Raw genomic sequence first — 24,216 nt, 5'->3', positions numbered from 1 at the left:
CCCACGCCTATATCCATCCACATACTATATGCATCAGGAATCAATTACTGCAGTCAGCGAGTACATCTGCACTCACAGTGTGCGAAACGGCTCTGATCAGAACTCCCCCGAGCTGCTCTTCATATAAACATAACAGAGTTAGCTCGATTTAAGATAAGGTAAACGTTTTTGGATCCACAAAGAGGACATTCAGGTGCGGCAGCTCTAAGACGTATATCAATATAGATAAATAAAACATGTATCACCCCTTAAATAGTTCATATCTCAACCCCTTTTTCTACCCTAGAGATCTCGAGGAACCATGATGATGATATTTAAAAAGAGATTATGGCTGGGTGATATGGAGAAAATCAAATATCAGGATATTTCTGACCAAGTAAACTCAACATTGATATTCCGAGGATGGTGCTTTCATAAACTATTTACATAACAAGATTTGTGAAAAATAATCACTAGTTATGTTGATATAACTAGTGATTCTTTGACTATGTGTGAGTATATGTATATGTGCATATATTACATTACATGTTACTTGTTAGACCCTTTTATCCAAAGCGACTTACATACTCAATACTGTGGACAATCCCCACAGGAGCACTTTGGGGTGAAGTGTCTCAGGGACACAACGACATGCTGACTGCAGTGGGGTTTGAACCTGTGACCCCCTGATCCCAACACCAACGCACTATGCACTGCGCCACACGCCTCCTTAGTATATGTATATATGTGTATGTGTATGTACATATGTATATATTTATATATGTCAATCAACAGGTAAAGCAGATTAAGAATAATAATAACAATAATAATTAATAATAATGATAATTATTGCAGATTATAGATTATAAATAAATCATTTAGGGACAAGGGCGTGAGATTAAATAAGTTATACTTCTTCTCACTCCTTTTCGAACACTAGATGTGGGACCGTTTATGTTGCTAATGCTGCTGTTGTTGTTGTAAATGTTATTTTTTGTTTTGATTTATCTTACATGACTATGTACTGCAACATTTCTTTTGTAATTATTTATTTTTACTTGTTCGAAATAAAATGTATCAATCGATATTATGGCTATGTGGGTAAAACATTTCAAAAAGAACATGTAGAAAAGTCTGTTAAGTTCAGAAAATACATTCCTTCCCGTAATGTGGCATTTGACTCCAGGAAACATGTGATATTACGATAATGAATATTCAAGGCGATATGTACCTCATATGATATAATATGTGTAGCTCTTGTGTTTTAAACCCCTAGCTCGCAGAATAAAGGCTCTGTCAGAAACCAGAGAGTAAAAATCCTCCATGCATCATTGCAAAACAGCTGATTGCTTATGTCCTGTTTAATAACCTTGGTTCCTTTACTTTGTTTTCTCCGACAGGTTTACCTACTCTGTATCTTGTTATTAAAGTGAAGCCGTACCTTGTGGACACTGCGTCGGTGTCGAGGTGATGCCGTACGGTCGAGAGCGTTTCTGAGGAAGGAACTCTTCAGTCTCTTTCTCTGAGAAACGGTCCACGGAGACCACCGCCTCTCTGGAAAATCAAAAACAAAATGGTTGACCACAGACCACAGAGAGATGGTTGGTGGTCAGAGTAACACAGGGTTAAACACAACTGACTTTAGAGAGGTGCAGGGATGACTTACTTTTGTAGGCCGACCAGGAAGTTAGCATTGCAAGGATTCCCTCAACAAAAAGCTTTGGGATTTTTCCATTGGCTTTTGAATTATTACAGAAGATAGGATTGTGGCAAACCCATGTTTCTGATACTTACACCTTTTCTTCAGCAGGACAATCTCCACATATTAACACCATTTTATACTTAATGAAGCATAAATGCAATTGGCAGAAGTCAAAGTTAACGTTGGCTATAGGTGACATGATTTCACGTCGCCAACGCTAAGCTAAAGGCGGCTAATGTTTGTAGTTTAACTTAGACACTTGTTAACAACCACTGTTGTTATGAAGCATAGAAGCCTTGGGCATTCACCAGTGGGGTACTTGCTGACTTATTTTATGTCGTAGAACAAAACGTGAACATTTCTTTAGCTTGTGTTAACAACAGACTTTAATGTATTCTTCTAACCACAAAAACTTTCAAAAAAACTATTGACTTTGAGAAGAAGGAGCCCGGAAATTCTGAAATGCTGACTCATTCCCAGGTTAAGGACTCATTCCTGCACCTCTCTATAAGCAGCTGAGTACAGTTGAGTATATTGATGTGAGTGTGTTACCTCCTCCAGTCGGTGTAATAAAGGTTCTTTCCGAAGGACACCATGGAGAAGGGATACTGGATCCCCTCGACGATCTGCCTCCTCAGCCGCCGGTGAGGATCCATACACTCCAACTTACGAGTCCCTGTACACCAATCAATCAATCAATCAATGACAATTAACCTGATCTCAGTTCTGATTGATCTTTATCTCAGCCACAACGCAGACTCTATGCATTACAGTAATGCACACAATGTTGACAATATCTGTTTTTTTTACTGCACATATTTTATTCAATTCTATTTCAATGTAAATACTGCTTTATTTCATTTTTTATTTGACTATATCTTTTCTTATTTTCTTATGTTATTATTGTGTTCTTAAAATAGTTTTCTATCTATCTGTCTTTTTTTTATATATATATTTATGTATCCACCACGACATCAAGTCAAATTCCTCGTACGTGCCAACCTACCTGGTAATAAATCTGTTTCTGATTCTGTGTTTTCTAACAGCATGATGATGATGATGCCTCAGGTGAGTCTCACCTGCGTCGGCCCAGCACAGCTCCTGTTGCTCGATGTCAAAGGTCAAAGCGTTGGGAAGCCCCAGGTCGTCTTTCACCAGGACCGTCCGATCCGTCCCGTCCATGTTCGACATCTCGATTTTGGGCCCGTCTCTGTTCCAGTCTGCCCAGTACAGCCGCCTGAAGCAACGGGAAACAACCAGTCAGAGGAAGACTAATACTCAAGGATTCAAGGATTCAAGGATTCAAGGCTTTTCTTGTCATTTGTACATAGCTACAGTGTAGTTATGAAAATGAAAATCTTAGGTCACAGGATCCGCCAACAGTGCAACACAATAAAACTGATAAAATAGTGCAAGTAAATAAAATAAAATATGATAGAAATAGAAATAGTGCAGAATAGTCTATAAGTAATTGGAATATTGATATATATATAAGTTGCAAACATGCTCAGAATTCTACCGGCAGATACAGTTAAATTCTGCCGTGATTAAATGCCATATCATGTTCCAAACCACATCAAGGATTATTTCTGAAACCTGGTTTAAATAAAGGATATATATATACTTGCCGGTTTACCACAAGGTGAGTTCCTTTTTTTATTTCCTGCTTCTTCACACACATGCTCTCTCCAGTACAGGTTCGCTCTGAGTGTTAGCGATGCTAATGTAAACAAAGACTATATTATTACGTCCAAAACATGTCGTGCATTGTTTCTGATATTACGTCATATCGGACGCAAATCTGGATCCGCTCCGTTGTTCCCCCGTTTTTTGAGATTTGGGTACGGTGGTAAAGAGAGAGGGTTTTATTTCCTGACACTTTGTGAGTTCCCTGACACGTATTTATGTATAAAAGACATCAAAAAGTGCATTTTGCATGATAGGTCCCCTTTAAGACAATCCACTATATACATTATTATTGAAATTCTGATTAGTTTCTTCTTGTTGTTCCTGCAGCACTCACCCGTACGCCGGGTTGACCACGATGGGTCTCGGGTTGATCAGGTCCGTGTCGAACAGAACTCGCCGCTGGCTGCCGTCCAGTTTGGAAACTTCCACCGTGTCGCGCATGGAGTCGGTCCAGAAGAGGAGCCGCGAGACGTGATCCACCGCGATGCCTTCAGGGCTCTGGAGATCTGAGGAAACACGGGAACACACACAGATCAGACCTCAGGCAAACAGGGGGAAGCACTAACAGTGGTAATGGCTTCTGATTCAACATTTGAGAGTAATCTTAACTTAGAGGATGAGTAAAATCTTTTTTAAATGCTTTTTTATTAACACAAGCATTGCATCATCTGATCCCTACAGGTAACTGACAATAAAAACACAATTTCAGGGATTTCTTTTTGTAAATATATGACTTTTATCCAGCAACTTCCAGGTTCTTTTTTATATCATTGTTTTTTTCTTCATGTAAATAAAAAAATATATAGTTATATAAAAAAATCTAATACAATTAAGAGAAACTAACTCTAAAAATGTGTTTTTAATGTGAGAAACAATTATTTAAATGTCTTCTCCTAGATGTTGTCTCGTTGCTGTTAAAAAAAGAACCTTAGGACACTGAGTAAGATTGGTCTTCTTCATGTCGCTCAGCCATGTAAAGATGACTGTGCTCACACTCATTCTTGTTTTTGAGCAGTATGAGCAATACTCCCTGCAGAAGTGACTTTGTGACGTCTGCCCTACCTGTGGTGACGACAGGGAGGATGCCTCCTCCGCTCAGACGCGCCCTGCTGATGGACGGCCCGGTGATGTCGGTCCAGTAAACCATCTTCTCCACGCAGTCGTACGACAGGGCGATCACCACTCGGTCCTGAGAGGAAACGCAGGAGCAGACAGACGCTTTCATTCAGCCGCAGTTTCATTTTCAAAGAGCCTTTTGTGTGGAGATGACAGAAAGTCTGCGCCGCTGACGGAGAGCTTTGTGTTCGCCTGCAGTACATTAACGCTGATGACTTATGGGCTTCATGAGAGAGGAGACGCTGAAATATGTTTAAGAACAATAAGAGGATTGTTTCACAGCGACCAGGAACGCTTAGAAGTTCATGAGAAACACTGACACTGTGTGTACGTTGTTCAATATGAAGACCGAATAACGTCATCAGAAAAACTCCATAAAGTCAAAAAATGTCTCTATAGGAAGCTCAATCTGGTTTGGAACATGGATATTTCTCTTTACTTAGATTTCTCTTTGTATTCTGACCCATTCTTAACAAAAATGGTGGAAAAACTAGAAAAAAATTGAAGATTTTTCATGGAATTATCCGTTAATGTGATGATTTGATTTTGGTAAAGCTTAAAGAAACAGTCCAACACTTTGAAAGGCTATAGATTATAAGATACAAAGAAGTTTTCTCTCTGAGCATCCTGAGCACAGAGAGGTGCAGGAAGTGTTTAGCCTAGCTTAGCACAAAGACTGGAAGCAAGGGGAAACTGTTAGCCAAGCTTCGAAAAAACAATGGAAACACATCTTCATACAACGCTAAGATGGATATCCAGATCTGATTCTCAGACAAAGAATCTTTTTAACTCGTGAAGGCAGAATTAAAAAAGCTAATTTGCTGACATCTGAATCAATGGCTACTTTCCACAGGATTCCCACACTCACTTAAATATGAAAACAAGAGATTTTAGAGACTTTCTACATCAAATTCCACTCAATTCTAGGACCTAACATGGCATAGTTTGAGACAGAGATGGAAGGTTAAAGATACTTTCTTGAGGCATGTGGTGCCTGAAACAATAACACAGCAATACGTAGCCTGTTGACCAACAAACAACGTTAAATCAAACATTTAAAACAAATATTTCAAGTTCAAGCTCTTTTAAAACGTTCAAGACCTTGACTTTTTCCCCCTCAAATTCTCAACGTTTGGAGGATTTGAATGAACAGTTAGAATCGTATATCTGATGATTGATGTTTGCATTTCATCTACTTTATGTAATTCGCTTAGGACAAAGCACCAGTTAACTCTATATCATTTAATGTAAAATCTGCGGGACACTGTTTTTTAGCCTCAGGGCAAAGGAAATATTTACGAGGAATCTAACAATGAAGATTAATCTGATGGTCTTACGGGGATGTGCAGCAGAGGTTTGGCCTCGTCCATCTTGATGCTGTTTCCGTCCAGAGGAACGCGCTCGATCTTCCCGCTCTGAGCGAACAGCAGGTGAGTCCCCAGAGCGACGGGGTGGACGTCTGGTCGAGGGGTCGGACCCACCGGAGGAGGATTCACCCCCTGATCAATACCTGAGAGGAGGGGGAGATCAGGGGGCAGGTTTTAGTTTAATGAGGATTATTTTCCTGTGATTGTGAAATACCAGGTTTTCTTTTTTGGGGGGAAATTCACATGAAAAAAACTTTAGGATATTTTTGCATACCACAGATCAGATCAGGTGCTTACAAGGACAGAAATAAAGACATCAAAACACAACAACAACTATTGTCAACAGTATTGATGTATTACTCTTGTAAAAAGTGCTCAAATAAATGCAATTAATTATTATTTAATACCATATGGTTAAACTTGTGGACATGTGTCTACCTTTCTGGCAGTGATAGTTTCAATAAAAACATTATAGACGTGTGCTTTTTAAACTCCAACCAGCCCATCTCCGGCGTAATTCCCAAATATGCGTTATTGGTATAAACTGAAAGCATATTGGAAACACAATTGCTACGTTTCAGCTTGAAAAAGTATTTCAGCTAAATACATCTTATGTCAAATTCATATTGTACTACCTTACTTGTGAAGGCGATTTTGTGAAAATATTTCTTCCCATTCTTTTTAAAATCTTAAAATAGTTATATATACATACTGCTTTTTACTTACTGAGTCTATGTATGCACCAGTGTAACAAAGCACATTCCTTTAATGTGTAAAGCTACTTGACGATAAACCTGATGGAGTAGAGGTTGGTTAAGTTGGTGACGCTAAGCAAAGTAATAGCATTTCCGCTCTGAACCAGAAGTTGGATCAGAATGATGCAATGTGGAAGCGCAGAGTAAGGTGAATAGAGTGGTGCAGTGAAGAGTCCTAAAACCGGGAAGTGAGTCAGCATTTTACCACTTCCGCTTCCCTCGTCTCAGAGTCAACGGGTTTTTTTGACTAGTTTTTGGGAAATAGCTGGAAGTAAGGTCTGTGGTTGACACAAATTTAAGAGATGGGTCACAATTTGTTCTACGACATTAAATACATCAGCAGTGAAGAGTTTACGTGTCTGAAAAACGATGGTTGTTACCAAGTGGCTGAATAGGACTACAGAAATTGTCGAGGACGTTGTTCGTCATTACACCGAACACGTCAACACTCCCGCTAAGTTTGTTTGCCCCTGTTCTGCTTGAAAGCAAGTAACTGCGCTCTTGCAAACTTCAACAAACAATTTTGAATCTGTATTTTTTAATATCGATCTTAAGTTGGCGTGACGTTGAAGCAGCGACCCTGCTGTACTCGGCTGTAGTTCGTTTATAGCATAACGTTAGCATTTTGCTTCTGGCGATTAGATTTATGATTGGAAAATTATAAAAGTAGGGTAGACATGTGGAGATTATCCGGCTGAACAAAACGTGCATTTATCAAACAGGTTCGTTTTCCACAGATCTTATTTTTTACAATATTCCAAAATCCTATGGAGAAATCCTGTTGTTTTTTTGTTGAGGGAACCCATGCGCAGCTTACTGCCAGGTCGACCTACAAAAATACGTCATCACTGCACCACTCTATTGGCTAATGGTTACACAAGCCAACACATCGTTATGACATCATAAAGTGGCCAAAATCTGATCAGCTCATTTTCAGACAGGTTTTTATAGAAATGGATCAGGAGAAAAAGAGAGGGAACCTTTGTTCCTGAAACTTTCAGAGTCTCTTTCCACAGAGGGGACACATGTTGATGTAGAAGAGACATGAACAAGTGGATTTTGCATAATAGGTGACCTTTAAAGCACATGATGATATAAGAGGTCAGAGGTGACTCACACAGGGCGGTGTTCCCCGGTCCGGTGCGGGTGTTGGGGATCTCCTGCCCGCTGGCGTCCACACACCAGCACTGCCCGATGGAGCTGTGGCACTGCGTCGGCTCGTAGGCTCCATGGAGGTCGCACTGAGGGACGAACTGACCCACAGCCGGCCGGGGGCGGAAGAAGGAGAAGATCCCGGAGCCGGAGGAGGAGGAGGGGGACTGAGCGCTCTCTCTGTGGCGCTCACACACCGTCTGCTCACGCTCTGGGGGGAAAGAATATAAGAGGCAGAGTGAGATATAGAGTATAAACATACAAAAACACTTTCAAATATTCTTTAATTGTAAAGGAAGATGTCTACAAAATTGTCACTTTAATTACTCATATTTTTCTCACAAGCTACCCTGCAGTACACAAAGTCATTCAAACTAGCTGCACCTTTACCAGCTTTGAGAACAATTTAATGATCAATCATTATAAAACATATCATATATATTATTCTGAAATGGACCAATCTGCACAATGAGTACTTTTACTGTTAGTACTTTAAGTATATTCTGATGCAAATACTTTTCTACTTTTACTTGAGTAACGTTTTGAATACAGGACTTTTACTGTAACAGAGTATTCCTACACTCTGGTACTTCTACTTTTACTCAAGTCCAAGATCTGAGTACTTCTACCACCTCTGTCTGTCTACACCCAACCTAATACGGAAAAATATCTGTACGGTCAATGTATAAAGACGCTCGAAAATATAAATAAATATCAACCTGCTCTTGATTCAAAATACAGATTTTCCACACATTTTTAAATCTCTATTGAGTGTTGTCCTGCAGTGCGTGGCAGCTGCAGATAAAGACTAAGAGGAAGAGCAGCTCTTCATCTCTGCGGTCACATCCGGGGCCACAGTGACATCTGGAAGGCCCAGCGCTCTGCACACTCTTATCCTCAAGGGTGTCTGAGCGAGGAACCGCAGGGAGTCAAAACAGCCGTCTGACAGAGACAGCGCCGCGCTGATAACAACAATCACAGCGCAGGAACACCACAAATATGTGGAGACCCTTCAGAGCAGAGCTGGAATTAAACCAAGTATATGAACGCTAGTACTGCACCTAAGGACACGTTTGAAGTACTTGTACTTTACTTTAGTATTTTCTTTAAATGCCACCTTTTCTACTTCTACTTACCGACATCTGAGAGGGAAATATTGTATTTTCGAATCCTCCAAAGTTTGATTTAAAAGGTAAAAGGACTTTACAAAAGTCCGATTTTTCTTTCACAAAACATGAAAATGTAAAGTTGAAACAAAAGTCGATTGAAAGGAATGAATCAGAAACAATTTGATTTTAATATTTAAAAAAAATTGTTCTTCTTTCTCAAGTGTGAAGATTTGACAATTCCTTTAAATAATTGTATTATTTTTTATGAATTCGTGCTCTGTGTAGATCTGCCTTACATTTTTTTAATATATTTGTACAAACCAAAACATAATTTGATTATTAAGAGAAAATAATCAGCGCGTTAATAGATAATAAAAATAAGTATTAGTTAATAGTTCAAAATGAGCTCCACCTCAACCAACTACAAGAGTCAAATCCTGCTTTTATAATAATGCATTAGTAATTATAACTTAATGATATAATATATAATAGTATAACAGTCACATGGGACATTAGATCAGATTGACATCAGATTGTGCTTTCATACTTTTACTGAACTTGTATTTTCCCTGCAGGATGTTACAGTGTGTTATCAGTGTTTTTACTGAGTACAGAATAAGATAACGTCATCCACCTCTGCCTTATGAAAGGGAATAAGATCAAAGGCGTTCAGACAAAGGAACCTCAGAGAGACGCTGTGACGGGACAGAAAGATTATGCCTCTCGGAGCCCGGCCGCTCATAAAAAAGACGAAAATAGGACAAAATGTTAGAGCAGAGGATGGAGCTGTAATTATCTCAGCTGCTGACAGCTGGAATCACGGAGCAGTCTGCAGCTCTGGGACCACGCAAAACCACTAAACAACAACAACAACAACAAACAAACCTGACACTTTCAAGAGCAGCTGCTTATGTTGCAATTTTAGTAATTCACTTCTGATAAAAGTGACAACTACGAAATTGTTATTTAATGTGCTGCCAGACAATAAATGATACATATGATGAATAAGGTGTTTAGACATTAAAGGGCCGTATTACGCGATAGTTTTCAGGTTCATTTCATTTCAAACCTTTATTTACCCAGGTGTATCCCATTGAGATCATTGATCTCTTTTTCAATATTAGTATGTAGTTTCTCTACTGTGACATGTCTCCATGCTCTAATGTTCAAAAAGCTCTTTATTTTTCTCTGCAGCACCTCTTTTCACCCTCTGTCTGAAACCAGAGCCCAGTCTGCTCTGGTTGGTTAGCTGTCCGGCTTTGTTGTGATTGGTCAACCGCTTAGAGATGTCCCGCCTCTTAGCCTATCAGGTACAATGTGTGGGACCGCTAGCCAATAGAAGAGAGCATCGCTAAGACACTTTCTGGCAAATATACGGCCCCGTCCACTTTCCATTGAAAACAAGACATCGACGCTAAGCGGGAAAGAAGACTTTGCCTAAAAGCTGCCGTGTCGTATATTGCCCNGTGTGCCTTGGCAGTCTCAGGTACAATGTGTGGGATCGCTAGCCAATAGAAGAGAGCATCGCTAAGGCACTTTCTGGCAAATATACGGCTCCGCCCACTTTCCGTTGAAAACAAGACATCGACGCTAAGCGGGAAAGAAGACTTTGCCTAAAAGCTGCCGTGTCGTATATTGCCCCTCAAACAACAACAAAATCCAGAGTTACAATTTTCTTGACTTCCTCTAAGAAAAACGGACCGACTCCACAGAGAGGACGAAAAGAGGGATCAATGTCTGTGAGTCAATACGTCTGTGGGAAACACTTCATCACAGCTACCTTATGATGCTAATGAGTTTAACGTCAATTGCCCAATTACACAGTTATAGTGTTAAAAGTCAAAGTAGTGAATGTAGTCGCTGCATTGTCATAATACAAAACACTGACAAGTCATGGAAATCCTAGTTTCAGGGTTAGCCTGCTGCCTGACACTCGTAGACGGAAATAAACCATAAATCGACCCTGATCAACGATCTCCAATGTCATTGTTTAGTTGTTTGCCTGTCTGACCATCGTAATTGGACTCCTTGTAGATAAAAACTAACACGGTTTTCTGAATTGTTTGATGTGATTGGAGAAAACCTCATAAATCTGTATTTACCGCCAGTCAAATGACAGCGAATGTACAGGGAAAGTAACTGGATGTGTAGCTCTCATCTGTAGATTACTTTTTGTACTTTCAGGATATTCTTTGTCAATGTCCTTACTGGCTTAGGTAACATTTTGAAAGCAGTATTTTTACACTGTTGTGTTACTACTTTTACTTGAGGATAAGCTCTGACACTTTAGCGCAGAGACATCTGACATTGGGACGAGAAGCATGATGACATTCAGGGGCGGACTGGGACTAAAAATCAGCCCGGGACTCTCGACCGGCCCACTTCATTCCCACAAGTAAATACCGCTAGTAAATTGTCAACGGGGGGGGTGCTAGTGACTTATCCGACCGGCCCACATCGTCCGACCGGCCCACTTCAGTACCGGCCCGTCTGGATTCGTCCCGAACGTCCCGATGGCCAGTCCGCCACGATAACATTTAATATATAATTATTTTATAACCCTGAATCAGTCTGCACCTCAGCTGTGTGTGTGTTGAGTCTGACATGAGCTCTGTTTACTCTCTCGTCAGCTCAACAACATCCTCCAGCCTCCGTTAGCTCGTCTTCCTGCTCAACCTTCAGCTGGATGTTTACTCTGCTGAGTTTACACAGCTTCCACTTTCTCTGACATGTCTGGAGAACCAACTGCAGTCTGCACGTGATGCCAAACACACAGACACGCAAATACTTTTATTATGAGAGCTCTTTGTCCATCAGGAGACACGGGTTGGATCTGTATAAAAACTATACAGAGACTAAATCACTGCTTCTTTAGGTTTTAGAAAGTATTGATCTAAAGTACAGATCAGAGTATCTGTACTGTACTTTAGTGTTTATATTTTATAGGGCTTCCCCCTTATAGTGGACTACGATAGTTGGCTACAAAAGTACATTATCCATTAGTCTATAAGTCACACAATAAATGAATACAAAATAAACTCCATCGAGGCGCTGCATGTGCTTTGCCAGGTCATTAAGGTAAGTGTGTTGCTTAGGATATCCAAAGTATGGGAGATCATGTGAGCATGTTTGAGGCGACAGGAAGACCATTTTGACGTGCAAACTCCGCAGCAAAGTGAATACTTCTTTCCCAACTGCCATTCATTTACATTCCCGCTGATATAAACAGACTAATCTGAAAATGAACTCAATCCAAGCAAGAATTTACACCGCTATATGTAATACACTTGGCATCCATCAAGTAATAGACTGATTTGTTAACTCACATGGGTGTCATTGTGTGTGTGTGTGTGTGTGTGTGTGTGTGTGTGTGTGTGTGTGTGTGTGTGTGTGTGTGTGTGTGTGTGTGTGTGTGTGTGTGAGTCACCTACCTGTAGAGATGGGACTGCACTGGAAGCCGTCGCCGTGGAAACCCGGATGGCACTGGCAGGCGAAGGACCCCTGGGAGTTGGAGCAGAAAGCAGCGCGGTGGCAGACTTCCTGCTGACACTCGTCTACGTCTGAACAGAGAGGAGGAACAAAGATGGAGGAGGTTTAAGATGCTGTTCCACTAGTGGCTTAAAATGTCTGTTTAAAAGCTCCTTGGTCTCAATCACATATTTCATATCAATTAAGCATGTGTGCCGTCAAGTTTTTGGAAATCTTACTCATGTTATTAGCTTTTTTAGGACATTAATTTCCACCACATCTCACAGTCTCAACATTATCTGCCAATTTTCCAAATGTTCTGAAGCTCTCGCACCCAGGATATTTTGGAGTGTGTGGAGAAGCCTGTTTATATATACAGTCTCTAGTCTGAACATCATATCATGGCAGACATTAAATACGACTCCAAGTGCCCCTGTGATGGTAAACAATGAGCAAACAAAGGCAGAAATGACATGTGTTGTTAGGAATAACCACTTTATGAGCTCTGTTTGGTCTGTTTTGCACGACTAAGGTCAAATGATGACTTTAATACATCTTATAATCTGCATTAAGTTGCAGATAACCATCACATGTTATGATCTCTTCCCTGCTCTCCAGAGGATGAACCCTTTCCTGCGGCATCATAATCTTTAAGCTACACTACAGGTAAGACTTCATCTCCAACTCTCAGCAAACTGACCACTGACCTTTGTGAAGACCTGTTTAACCCTTGTGTTGTGTTTGGAAGCTGTTACCGTGTTCGCGGGTACATTTTGACCCGTGATTTATCTCAGTGCAAAACAAACACAAAAAATGACTATCATCCAATATTGTTTTAACTACATCATAACTAACTTATAATGCATTCATAACCGTACAATCCTGTTGTCATTTAATGTTATGGCCCCAAACACATTACACCACGTGCATGTGTGAGTTCAGGTTCAAGTGTTAGTGTACATATTCTTTGAGAAAGGTGGAGTTCCTGTGGGGGTGAGGGGAGACCTGGTGCATGTTGCGAAAAATTATTGTTACAGTTGATGAAGGAGGGGGGAGGGGGGGGGGGTCTAAAATCAAAGATGAATCTTGATTGGGCCAAATTTGACCTCGAGTCACCCAAAACCATTGTGCTGGGTCTCCCCAGACCCGAATACCAAATTATACACTTTTTTTTTTGGAGACCTTCAGACTTGGCAAAAATTGTCAACATCAGTTTTGTGATGTTGACATAGCTGTTGTGGAGGATATCATGAAGCCTTGTTCCGATACAAAACACTAGAGCGTAGTTATTATATAATGTGAACTTGAAGCGGGTCACGGGAGACCCGAACACAACATAAGGGTTAAAAGAGAAATGTTCTGCACAGTTTGTCCTGCTGTTTTTTCTCCACATTCTTCTGCTCAGTCTCTACAGAGTGTGTGTATATATAAGAGATGAGCTGCACAGCTGTAAGGCAGGGCTCTGCATTTTGTGTCGAGGTGGAAACATTTCCTGTCCGAGGGGCCCACGCAATGACTTATAGTTTGTCACAGTAAAGAAACAGAAAGACTCAAACTGTGCAAGCTCACGTGGAAAAATGCTTTTCGATGCCCCCGGTCCCTGTGGCTGAAAGTCTCTTTCTCCGGCCACAAAATACAAATCTCTACATCTGATGTGTCTTGCTTTAAGATGCAGAAAGTCCTCTTTACATACACATTACTTTGTATGAAGAGTTTGTTTTTTTACATCATTCAACCAGACTGACAGTATAAAAGACAGAAGGAGAAATCAGCAGTCACAGGTAAAGGAAACTGGACTTCTTTATCCTGTAACCCTGTAAATATGTATCCTAATGTTACTGCTAGTCCTTCTGTCACTCCTTGAGGAGGAACCCCTTCTCTGTCGTCATGTTCAAACATAAACAATGGCTACACGTTTGTTTAAGGCCTCGTTATGATAATTTTCCCATAAAGCTTTGAATTTGATAGTAACACTTTGTGTTTCACTCCCTTTGTGATGCGGGGCTCCAGTTTTTAGCTGCAACCAACTATTGTATAGCTCGTTCTGTGGGTTAGTCCACAAACATTTCGTCACTCTTTTGGTGAGCAGTTTTTTGCCGTAGGACGCTGAACTCTGACACTGAAATCGTGTGTGTGAATGCAAGAGTGTTCGTGGATACAGCTATTGGGATTTTGCGCTTGATAAAGTATTTTTTTAGTTGACTGAACTCTCTTGATTCAAATGTATACAAGTTGCAGACGAGGTTAAAGTTTAAAAGAAGCCTTCAAGTAAAACTAATCAAATATTTGTTCTGCTGCTTTAAACACATATGAAAACGGTTGCTATGACCTCCAACGCCGCCTGCATCAGTCATAGTTTCATACATCTGAGTTGATACTGAAGACATAAGTCATATGTTTTTTGTATTTCCACATGTATATTTTCCCCATTTTAATGCTATTTTATTTCTATTTCAGAAATATATACATATCTATCCATCTATCTATCTATCTATCTACCTACCTACCTACCTACCTACCTATCGATCTACCTACATATCTATATATCTACCTACCTACCTACCTACCTACCTACCTACCTACCTACCTACCTACCTACCACTGACAGTGAGCCTCAGTGTGTGTTCTGCTGTTGATGAACTCACCTTGACACACCCGGCCTTCGCCCACAAATCCCGGCAGGCAGGAGCAGAGGAAGGCGGAGCCTCCGGTGTAGCTGCATGACGCTCGATCAGGAGCATCACAGTCATGAGTTCCTCTCTGACAGTGATCCACGGGACGGTTCTCCTCTGAGGACGAGAAGGAGACATGTTGGAAAAGTTATAAATTATAGGAACAACATGTGTTGATTGTAAACGAAGGGATAACTGTTAAAAAAACTGTAAAGAAAGTAATTTTTTTTCCATTTAAAACCAAATTTTTATGTTTTCTCTCAGTCAGTGAGAAAGTTACATTTAAAAACGTAATACACTGTATGGCCAAAAACCATATGGGCGCATACTTGAGTTTATTTTTAGTCTGTTTTTTTTCTGGTTTGGGACTCAAGGTTCCAATAAAGCTAAATCTAAATGTTGCTGATATTTTAGGCTTTCAACTTCATGTCATCAACAACAAATACACAAATAAGCAAATGTTTCAAAATGTCAAACAGTAGGAAAGACGTCCTTCTATTAAAAAAAGCGTGTTTTTTCGAACACAACATTAAAAGAACTAATACAAAAAAACTCTCACTAAGGAAATGTATTTAAAAAAGCATTACGTGGTGATGTGTTTTGTAACACCATATATATGTTTGGGGTATTATTTTGTGCTTTCTCTTTCTTATGTTTTGGGCACGATGTTTTCATTGCTGCAGGTGCTCATTTTCATCAACTTGCATCTTTAAAGCTATTGCGAAATGTTTTTATTCTAATGCACTTCTGGGCCACCGTACATAATTCAACAACTCTGATCCCTGCTGATTTATTCAGATTATCTGATTGCAGATCTGGTATGTATTCTCATGTTAAATCACATTCTCTGTTGAACAAAGACATGCGTTTGTTATGTTTTCAGTGGAGAGAGTCCAATACAGAGTCGTACAACAACGTTATTGTTCATGTCTGTTGGCGGCGTATAGAACATCTGTATAGGAAACAAGGGACTCTTCGAAGCAGTGACACACGCAGGAACAACACTCCACCCACCCCACAGCTGTCAATACACAAATACGGACACACACACAAACAGACACACACACAAACAGATACACACACAAACAGACACACACACAAACAGACACACACAGTAACGTACCGATGCAGGTCCGTCCGTCGCTGGCGAACACGAAGCCGGTTAAACACTCACAACGGAAAGTCCCGGGCTGGTTGTTGCAGACGGAGTTAGCTCCACAGATCTGAGGAGTCTCCCTGCACTCGTCAGTATCTGCCAATAACACACAAAAATGGAGGTGAGGGATATGTATTAAAGTATTTATTTATACGACCTTAAAAGACAGTAACAGGTTATCATGACTAGAAGCACTGAGCCCATCAACAACTGCAATAAATATGGGTCATGTCACGTGGGTCAAAACAAAGATTAAAATTTGCATTGAAAATAATGAAAAAATGCAGAGATCAATCGTAATTAAAAGTGCATTTTTGCGAGTTTTGGTTTCATTCATCCTCCACCATCACAAAAATATCTGACTTTATGACCAAGACAACCTCAGAGCTAACTAGTCTAAAGACACAACACAAGGACGAGATAAAGAGTGTAAACAAAAGGGAGAATATATAATATAGTCTTTCAATGAGCAAGATGACGAGCATTTTCTTATTACATCGATGTGGACTTCCGGGTTAATAAAAAAATCGCAAAAACGTAGCTTAAGTAGTCACTTAAGTGATAAAAATAGTATATAATATTAAAAAAATTCCACTAATCACTAATAAACTGCAGCAGTTACAGTTGTTGCCTGTAGGGGGCAGAAGAGTTGAAAATATTGCATCTTTGTGTTGCCTGCAGGTGGCGCATGTTGGACTGTAGGTGCAGGTGTTTCATAAAAACGATTTTTACAAACGTTTCCATTGTACTGCATTGCATTTTAAGTTGACTTATAACTTTTTTTCAACCTGCGCAACTTGCTATTCCTTTCATTGTTGTTATTGTAAAAGCAGAGTTTGTTCAGAAAGTTATTGTTCAACAGCTCCCATCACTGAAATGATGAAAGTTGTTGTCAATATGTGATTATGCAGAGGTTGTGTTACCTTGGCAGTAGCGTCCCTCTCCAGTGAAACCAGAAGAACATTCACAGGTGAACTGCAGGCCTTCACCTGGTCGGCACATAGCGTTGATGTCACAGCCGTGTCTGCCCGTGAAACATGGGTTCTGCTCTGGAAGAGTACCTGCAAAATAAAAACCACCCTGCAGATTAAAATCAACACTCAGAAACATCTAATGTGGCATGTCTACAGTGTGACCCATGATGTGTTCAGACTCACAGCCAAACATAACAAAAACTGATCATGGACGTGATGTGACTGGTTGGAGTTTGGTTAATAATTAACAATTAACGTTTTTTAAAAGGAGTCGCCTCTGCTCCATGGATGGCTGAATCCAACGCTAAGAAAACACTGAGAGTTTTTTATGGTAATTGGTTAAAATTCAAAATTGATGCAGCAGAACGAGAGATATATTCTTTATTTATTCCACACGTTCTTCCATGTCAAAACATGGCGCCTACATTACCCAAAATGCAACTCTTCGGCAGACAGATGTTGTTGTGTTTAATTTATAGGGTCTGATTTACCCATGACCCTGTAGCAGAGATAAGAAGCGGACTGAAGATGTCTAACTCCACTCCCCCAGATTTTTAAGATTCTTCAAACAACGCTGACCCAAGTGACATCACAAGAGGACATTTATCAGACCTCACACAGCTCCCTCTGGAGACACTAAAGGCTTCATACTAGCTTAAAACATATATATTCCCCAACACCTGGAAACAAACTGAGGTGGAAAATCACTGGAGTTTCGAAAGGCACCATGAGTTCGTTTAGTTGTTAGACGATTGGTGAAATCAAACTTTAGACTCACTCTAGCTTTGAAACAACCTTGGTCCATTTGGTGTTATAAATCTGCTACATTTGCATTTTCTTCTTCACACTGTGTTTGCTATTTTAGTAGCACTATAGTTTCCTTTTGGGTCCTTGCTTAGAATCTGGCACCTAGATACTACGTTTTTTATAGGTTGACACCAAGAAACGTCCCAAACGCAGCAAAATAAGAAGAAACTGGTAGAGGGATGCGGGGTCTCTGCAGAAACAGACACCACCGTATACTTCTAGTGGGTCATGAGTGATGATTGGTGCAAGTGATTATTTTTGTTCCAGTCTATACATGTTTTTTTAGGAAAATCCTCCTATTTTTTCCTTTAAAGAAAGCCTTGCTGCAGTGTGATTACAGACTGAAGAGAAAACACAAGAACTTCCCGAGAGTCTCAGCCAGAGAAACGCCGTCAAAGTCTTGTGGGACAGTAAAAACAGCAGGAGCAAGTTTTAGCTTTAAAACAACAATGAAAAACCAGTCGAGAAGCGTTAAAGAGGTGATCGTGGCTCATGTGAACTCTACGAGGTGGAGGTTAAACTGTTTTAGGACACAAATGCCCCATTTTTAGTCAGATAAATGAAAATGTGAAAGTTGTAATTATGTTTAATACCAATGATATATCTCATTTGATAAATACAGGGGGGGTTTTATTCAATAATATTTGTCAAAAACTGAAACATATGCATTCCTCATCGTCACATCTCATTACTGGAACATAGTAATAGTCAATAGATTATCTGAGGAATACTGTTTTCCTGTATTCCCATCATGCAGCTGTGTGTTGCAGCTCCAGACCTTCACCTCCCTATAGAGAACACGACGCAGATGTTCCTCTTTTTGCCAACAATCCCCGGCTGAGTTGTGTTTGCTTGTGTAACTCCGAACCCCCGAGCATCCCACCAACAGCCCCTTGTATGCACTTTTACCTCAAAAACCCCCCCTTTTTTTATTTAAAAGCAGAAGAAGGACCCTGGTGATACCCTTCCCCCGCTCCTCCCCCTGCTGTGTCCTGGAGGTTGGTATCTCGTTGACCTTCACCCCCTGCCAACGCTCCGCAGCCTCCTCTGATTGCAGCTGAGGAAATACAGCCGGGCTCAGATTACTGTTTGTCTTCCTGTGATGTCCCACTGCACACATGGCCGGGGTACTAAACTGTCGGAGGCGTGTTTCAGTGCATTCCTCGGGGTAATAACACACGTCTTTGTAGTACGATGGTCCCTGACAGACAACCAGGAGACATGGATGCTCTTCTAGAAGAACCTGCACCCTCCTATGTGGATACACGCTTCTGGTATTTAAAAAAATGCGTCACACACACTCGTGTAGTCGTAACCAGCGCTGGTTATCATCTCCCTGGGTTTTAACCAATCGTCAATAAGCAATGTTTACCCAAAAGCAAAAAACCTTACTTTTTTGTCAAATGTGCATCCAAATGTTGCGGCGATACGACACAGATGATGTGACCTTGAGAAGCTTTAAAAATGCTGCTTCTGCTTTTTTTTGGTGATAATGTTGGTTACAAATAATCAAATTTGGAGCAGCTTCTTTTTTTAAATAACTACAAATTTGTGTTTTGTAACAAATAATGATGACATGACTACTTATCTTCTGCTATGCTACGTTGTTGCTAGCTGCTGAAGGTTGTACAAGGAAGGTTGTACTTTGACACAGTTGTGCTTTGGGCTAAATGTCTATTAAACATTACCTGGCATCCTACATTTTTAGGAAATATGTTGGATTGATATGAGAAAAGTTTGATGAAAATAATTATTTTAGTATATTCAGTTTGTAGCGTTGTTTATAGAAATGTAAAACACTTTAAGTAAATCCTGTTTTCTTTTTTTATAGTGGAGTGTTTGTGGTTTTGGTTCAATTTATCAATTTTAAACATTTCCACAGCAGATAAACTCGGACTCACTGTGGACGGAGCCGATCTTGTTGCTCATGGCGTAGCGGATCAGATTGTTGTCGGGATCGAACATCACAAAGATCTGGTCCACGCTGAGCTGCTGCGTGGACATCGCCGCCCTGCTGGCCTCGTCGTGCGCGCAGCTCTGGAAGGTGATGGTCTGACGCCACTGGTAGCTTCTGGTCTGAGTGTTGCCTTCAGACGAGGTGATGGTGTAGTCGCGGTTGGAGGAGGAAGTGATCACTAGGAGAAGAGACAGAAGAAGAAAACATGTCAATATTATGCAGACAGTTCCAGTCATAGACAATCAAGAGGTCTATATAATGAGCTTCTTCAATCATTTAGAGATCTCCTATCATGCTATTTCTAGGCATATATTATGGGAATCAGATGTAAAAAAATATATATCTATGATGTGTGTTTTACGTCATATCGTTTTTAGAGATTTGGGTATGGAGGAAAAGAGAGAGGGTTTTATTTTCTGACACTTTGTGAGTTCCCTGACACACCACCGGGGATTTATGTAAAAAAGACATCATTTTGCATGATAGGACACCTTTAACAGTTCTAATGCAAAATCAATGACCAAACTTCGACATTTTGAAGCTGCTTCAGTGCCCCCCCGATCAGACTTGCTCCCACTTTGCCTGTTTTTAAATCTCGTTTAAAGACTTACTTGTGCTCCCATTCTTTTGCAGACCAAGTATGAGACGTATCAGTCTGTGTTTTCTAAATTGGGGTTTTCTATTTTGTTGTGTTTCATATGTTTTTTCATTGTGTATGAGAGTTTCAGTCTGTGGCTTTAAGTATGGTTTTATTGTCTCGTGCTTTTACATTATTTTTTTTTGTCCTATCGGTTTTGTCTAAAGTTGGATTGGATTGGATTTGATTATTTTCTGGTTGTTAATGATCCTTACGGTTTCTGTCGTACTGGTAGATCTCCTTGTAGGGGCTGATCTGGACGGAGGACCCCAGCGGGATGTCGGGCAGACGCCCCTCCAGCTCGGTGCTCACCACCAGGTGGTCGTGCTCGTCGATCCCTTTGAACTGCTGCCTGATGTTCAGACGCTCGTTCCCGGGGTGGAAGATCACCTCGGCCTGCCGGGAAAACACACCTCCTGCATGGACACAAGAAAACATGAGTTTCTTTTGATCAAACATTTTTTATAGCGTTTTCGAAAAGGAAAGCAAAATATATGAATACAAATGAGACAATGGTCTGTAATGATTGTATGTACAAAGAGAAAGAAGAATTACAAAAAAGACAAACAAACATCTAACAACAACTAAAGTAATCTCCTACATTCGCTGCCAGTGAGCCTCATACACACGGTTATTTACCAGGAACATTGTTAAATGAATATATATGCATGTAATTTCTTAACAGAGTTCTTCAAGATTAGACAACATACAATTCTGGAAACAACGGTCTTTGTCCAAACTTTAAGCAAAGGACATTGTTATTCATGCTCACCCAACTTTTAAACAAACACATTCAATCAACCATCAATATAACTCATTCAAATCATTTTGAATAAAGCCAGCAATGTGGACGGTTAACAACCAAGCATCTTGCTCCAGACCCTTGTTACGCTGCTATGGAAAATCTTGCACTAATGTACATTCCCAAAGATATTGAAGTGACTGTTCTTTTGTATATATATTGAGTGTTATGCTTTTATCTTAATGTGTTCATATATATAAATGTGTCTGTCTGTATATATTTCTATTTTTGTAGTCGGTATTTCGATCTATCTGTCTGTACACACAAACTGAAAGATTGACAGTAAAGTTGACTTTGAAATTACAATACATCCTCTTACCGATGAGACTGAATCCGTTCTGGTACCCGGGCTGCTCCAAAGCGAAGGCCCAGCCGATGACTCCTCCGAGAGAGGACAGCGGCTGCAAGGAGGGACCGATACCGGCCGGGATGTTGCTGATGGCCACGTAGGCCCGTCCGTCATTTGTTACCACGTACGAATGCAAGTCGTTGTTACTGAGCTCAATGGGTGTAGTCGAGTTCCCAATGAACACTCGACCGTTCACCTTTCCATTCATTCTCTGTGGTTTTCCTGGGAAAAAAACAAAGACTTGATAAGATTCAAGTAGAGGATCAGAGACTTTTCCCTTGGTTAGGTTCGGTTTCGATATCCTATTTTAATCAGTGTTTCTTACAAAACATTGAACTTGGTGATTTCAGTCAGTTGTAAGGGTTACTTAGATGGTTACTATTGTTGCCAAAAATAAAAGGTATCTCCATCTTTGTGGACAAATATCAACCCGAAGTAGATTTAGCAGATACTAGTTCTGCTTAGAATAGGTTAAGAAAAAAAACCAAGATAACAAAACATGATGTTGACACAAAGCTATCAACATCAGGTCAATCAGATTTGTGATGTGTGTTGAGTACAACCCGCTACATCTTTACAGTCACTTCATAAACATCCAAGAAAACGGAAATGCTTCTCACCTTCTGCTACACAGTCCTTTCCATTTCCATAGTAACCAGGTTTACACTGGCAGCAGTACCCTTGGCTGTAATCCCGACACTCAGCGAAGGCCGAGCATTTCTGCTGGTTGTGGGCGCAGGTCTCCGAATTGTACGAAAATACTGTGAAAAACAACCAGAGAACAAACCAATCGTGTTCAATGAATATAACTGAAGAACTTTGACAGGATGACCGAAGACAAAAACAGGAGGAATACACTTTTATTTTAGCTTTTGTGATTTACCGTTGACATTGAGATCTTCGTCAACCACGACGATCTGGGGTTGCTGGGGTCGATGATAGGGGGGTACTGGTTGGACTGGTTCTGGGTACCTCGGCTCAACTGGAGCGTATCTAGGATCAACCGGTTCTTGGACGTTGTATATTGGTTGCAAAGGCTCAGAGACGGGGTATCTTGGTTCAGATGGTTCTGGGTAGCTTGGTTCAGATGGTTCAGGGTATCTTGGTTCAGATGGTTCTGGGTATCTTGGTTCAGATGGTTCTGGGTATCTTGGTTCAGATGGTTCAGGGTATCTTGGTTCAGATGGTTCAGGGTATCTTGGTTCAGATGGTTCTGGGTATCTTGGTTCAGATGGTTCTGGGTATCTTGGTTCAGATGGTTCTGGGTATCTAGGTTCAGATGGTTCTGGATATCTTGGTTCAGCCCTCTCGAAGTCGGTGTATTCTGGTGTGACAGTCTCAAAGTCTGGCTCATAATCTGGCTCGTTAGTCTCACTTTCTGGGTAAATGGGTTGGTATTCATTGGCAGTTGGGATTTCCTCCACCTGGGATTCCTCAGTTTGCCTTGGCAACACGGTTGATTGAGGTTCGGTGGCCTCTTCGTCCTCGGGGGTCACTCCGGGTGTAATGGCGACAAAGAATGGCGAGGAGCCGATCTCGTACACCCAAACTCCTTTCTGTCCTGAGTTGGACTTTCTGGTTGGATAAAGGAAAGTAGAACAATCAATGAGAAAACACTTCCCAAGTTGATTAAATCATTGTCATAGCATATAAATGAATGTTGTGTATCTTTTAGGCCTCGTCTACACTTATATGGAGAAGTTTGCTCTTTCATTTCCAGTGACCAGAGCTTTGAACAATCTGCACATTTGATGGTATTTTAAAAATTCCCCCCCTGCACCCGTTAAACACCTGAAATGTTTGCAACTTATATATATAGTTTTATTGTGTTGCACTGTTGGAGAAGCCTGTGACCTACGATTGATAGTCATTGTCATAACTACACTGTAGCTATGTACAAATGACAATAAAAACCTTGAACCTTTAGACTAGAGAACGTTTTTTTTGTAGAGGAAAAATATACATTTAAAAAATATCTTGGCCTTATATATAAGCTCAAATAACATCAGATTCATACTCAGTGAGTTCGCTGATGGAGCTCTCTTCATCGGTGGTGGTGCGGAAGTACGTTCCCAATGATGCTTTCCAGAACCAGCTGTCCACCATTCCTTCATTGAATCCCGCCTCCAGGATCTTACTCTCGCCCCCTACTGGCGTGGAGAGGAACTGCAGGCCGTCTCGGGGGTACAGGAGGATGGCGCAGGAAGACAACTCCATTGTGGCCACAACCAGCTGGAAAGTGTTTCTCTGAAAGAACAAAGGAGGTGTTGTTAAGAGGGGAAATTAATCTGGATTCCTCACTGGCTGTGCGTGTTAGAGAGGATAATTGAACAGCTGGAAAACTCTGCGTGAAGGACATTTAGCAGGTAAAGGCTAAAGGTCAGAGTGTGAGTAAAAGCAATCATGGAGAGGACATGATAGCATGAACACCTGTAGAATATGTACATTTTAATAGAAAGTGATAGACAGGAAAATAATGAATTAGGACATCATGGTGTTCCCTCTGCATAGTCCATTATTTTGTG

At 40.6% G+C, this 24,216-nt stretch overlaps 1 protein-coding gene across 1 annotated transcript in view; it reads right to left on the bottom strand.

The window, feature by feature from the left end:
* LOC104942424 (nidogen-1-like) overlaps positions 1 to 23,934 on the bottom strand; it is a 28,696-nt gene extending 4,762 nt beyond the window's left edge. The window contains exons 1-18 of the mRNA XM_010767643.1: positions 23,709 to 23,934; positions 22,845 to 23,266; positions 22,575 to 22,772; positions 22,312 to 22,452; positions 21,662 to 21,913; positions 20,756 to 20,956; positions 19,848 to 20,081; positions 17,089 to 17,226; positions 16,133 to 16,261; positions 14,983 to 15,126; positions 12,301 to 12,429; positions 7,726 to 7,971; positions 5,824 to 5,996; positions 4,433 to 4,559; positions 3,705 to 3,876; positions 2,761 to 2,918; positions 2,234 to 2,357; positions 1,421 to 1,533 (exon numbers count right to left, since the gene is read on the bottom strand). Of these exons, the coding sequence (XP_010765945.1) occupies positions 1,421 to 1,533; positions 2,234 to 2,357; positions 2,761 to 2,918; positions 3,705 to 3,876; positions 4,433 to 4,559; positions 5,824 to 5,996; positions 7,726 to 7,971; positions 12,301 to 12,429; positions 14,983 to 15,126; positions 16,133 to 16,261; positions 17,089 to 17,226; positions 19,848 to 20,081; positions 20,756 to 20,956; positions 21,662 to 21,913; positions 22,312 to 22,452; positions 22,575 to 22,772; positions 22,845 to 23,266; positions 23,709 to 23,908 (3,301 nt within the window). The 5' untranslated portion in view covers positions 23,909 to 23,934. The remainder of the gene's footprint in view (positions 1 to 1,420; positions 1,534 to 2,233; positions 2,358 to 2,760; positions 2,919 to 3,704; positions 3,877 to 4,432; positions 4,560 to 5,823; positions 5,997 to 7,725; positions 7,972 to 12,300; positions 12,430 to 14,982; positions 15,127 to 16,132; positions 16,262 to 17,088; positions 17,227 to 19,847; positions 20,082 to 20,755; positions 20,957 to 21,661; positions 21,914 to 22,311; positions 22,453 to 22,574; positions 22,773 to 22,844; positions 23,267 to 23,708) is intronic.
* Positions 23,935 to 24,216: the final 282 nt, after the last annotated feature.

Source organism: Notothenia coriiceps, unplaced genomic scaffold (genome assembly GCF_000735185.1).
Source record: "Notothenia coriiceps isolate Sejong01 unplaced genomic scaffold, NC01 NC01_scaffold00004495, whole genome shotgun sequence".
In the NCBI taxonomy this organism is placed as follows: domain Eukaryota; kingdom Metazoa; phylum Chordata; class Actinopteri; order Perciformes; family Nototheniidae; genus Notothenia; species Notothenia coriiceps.
Note: the sequence above shows the minus strand (reverse complement) of the source record. Positions and strands in the feature narration are given on the sequence as shown.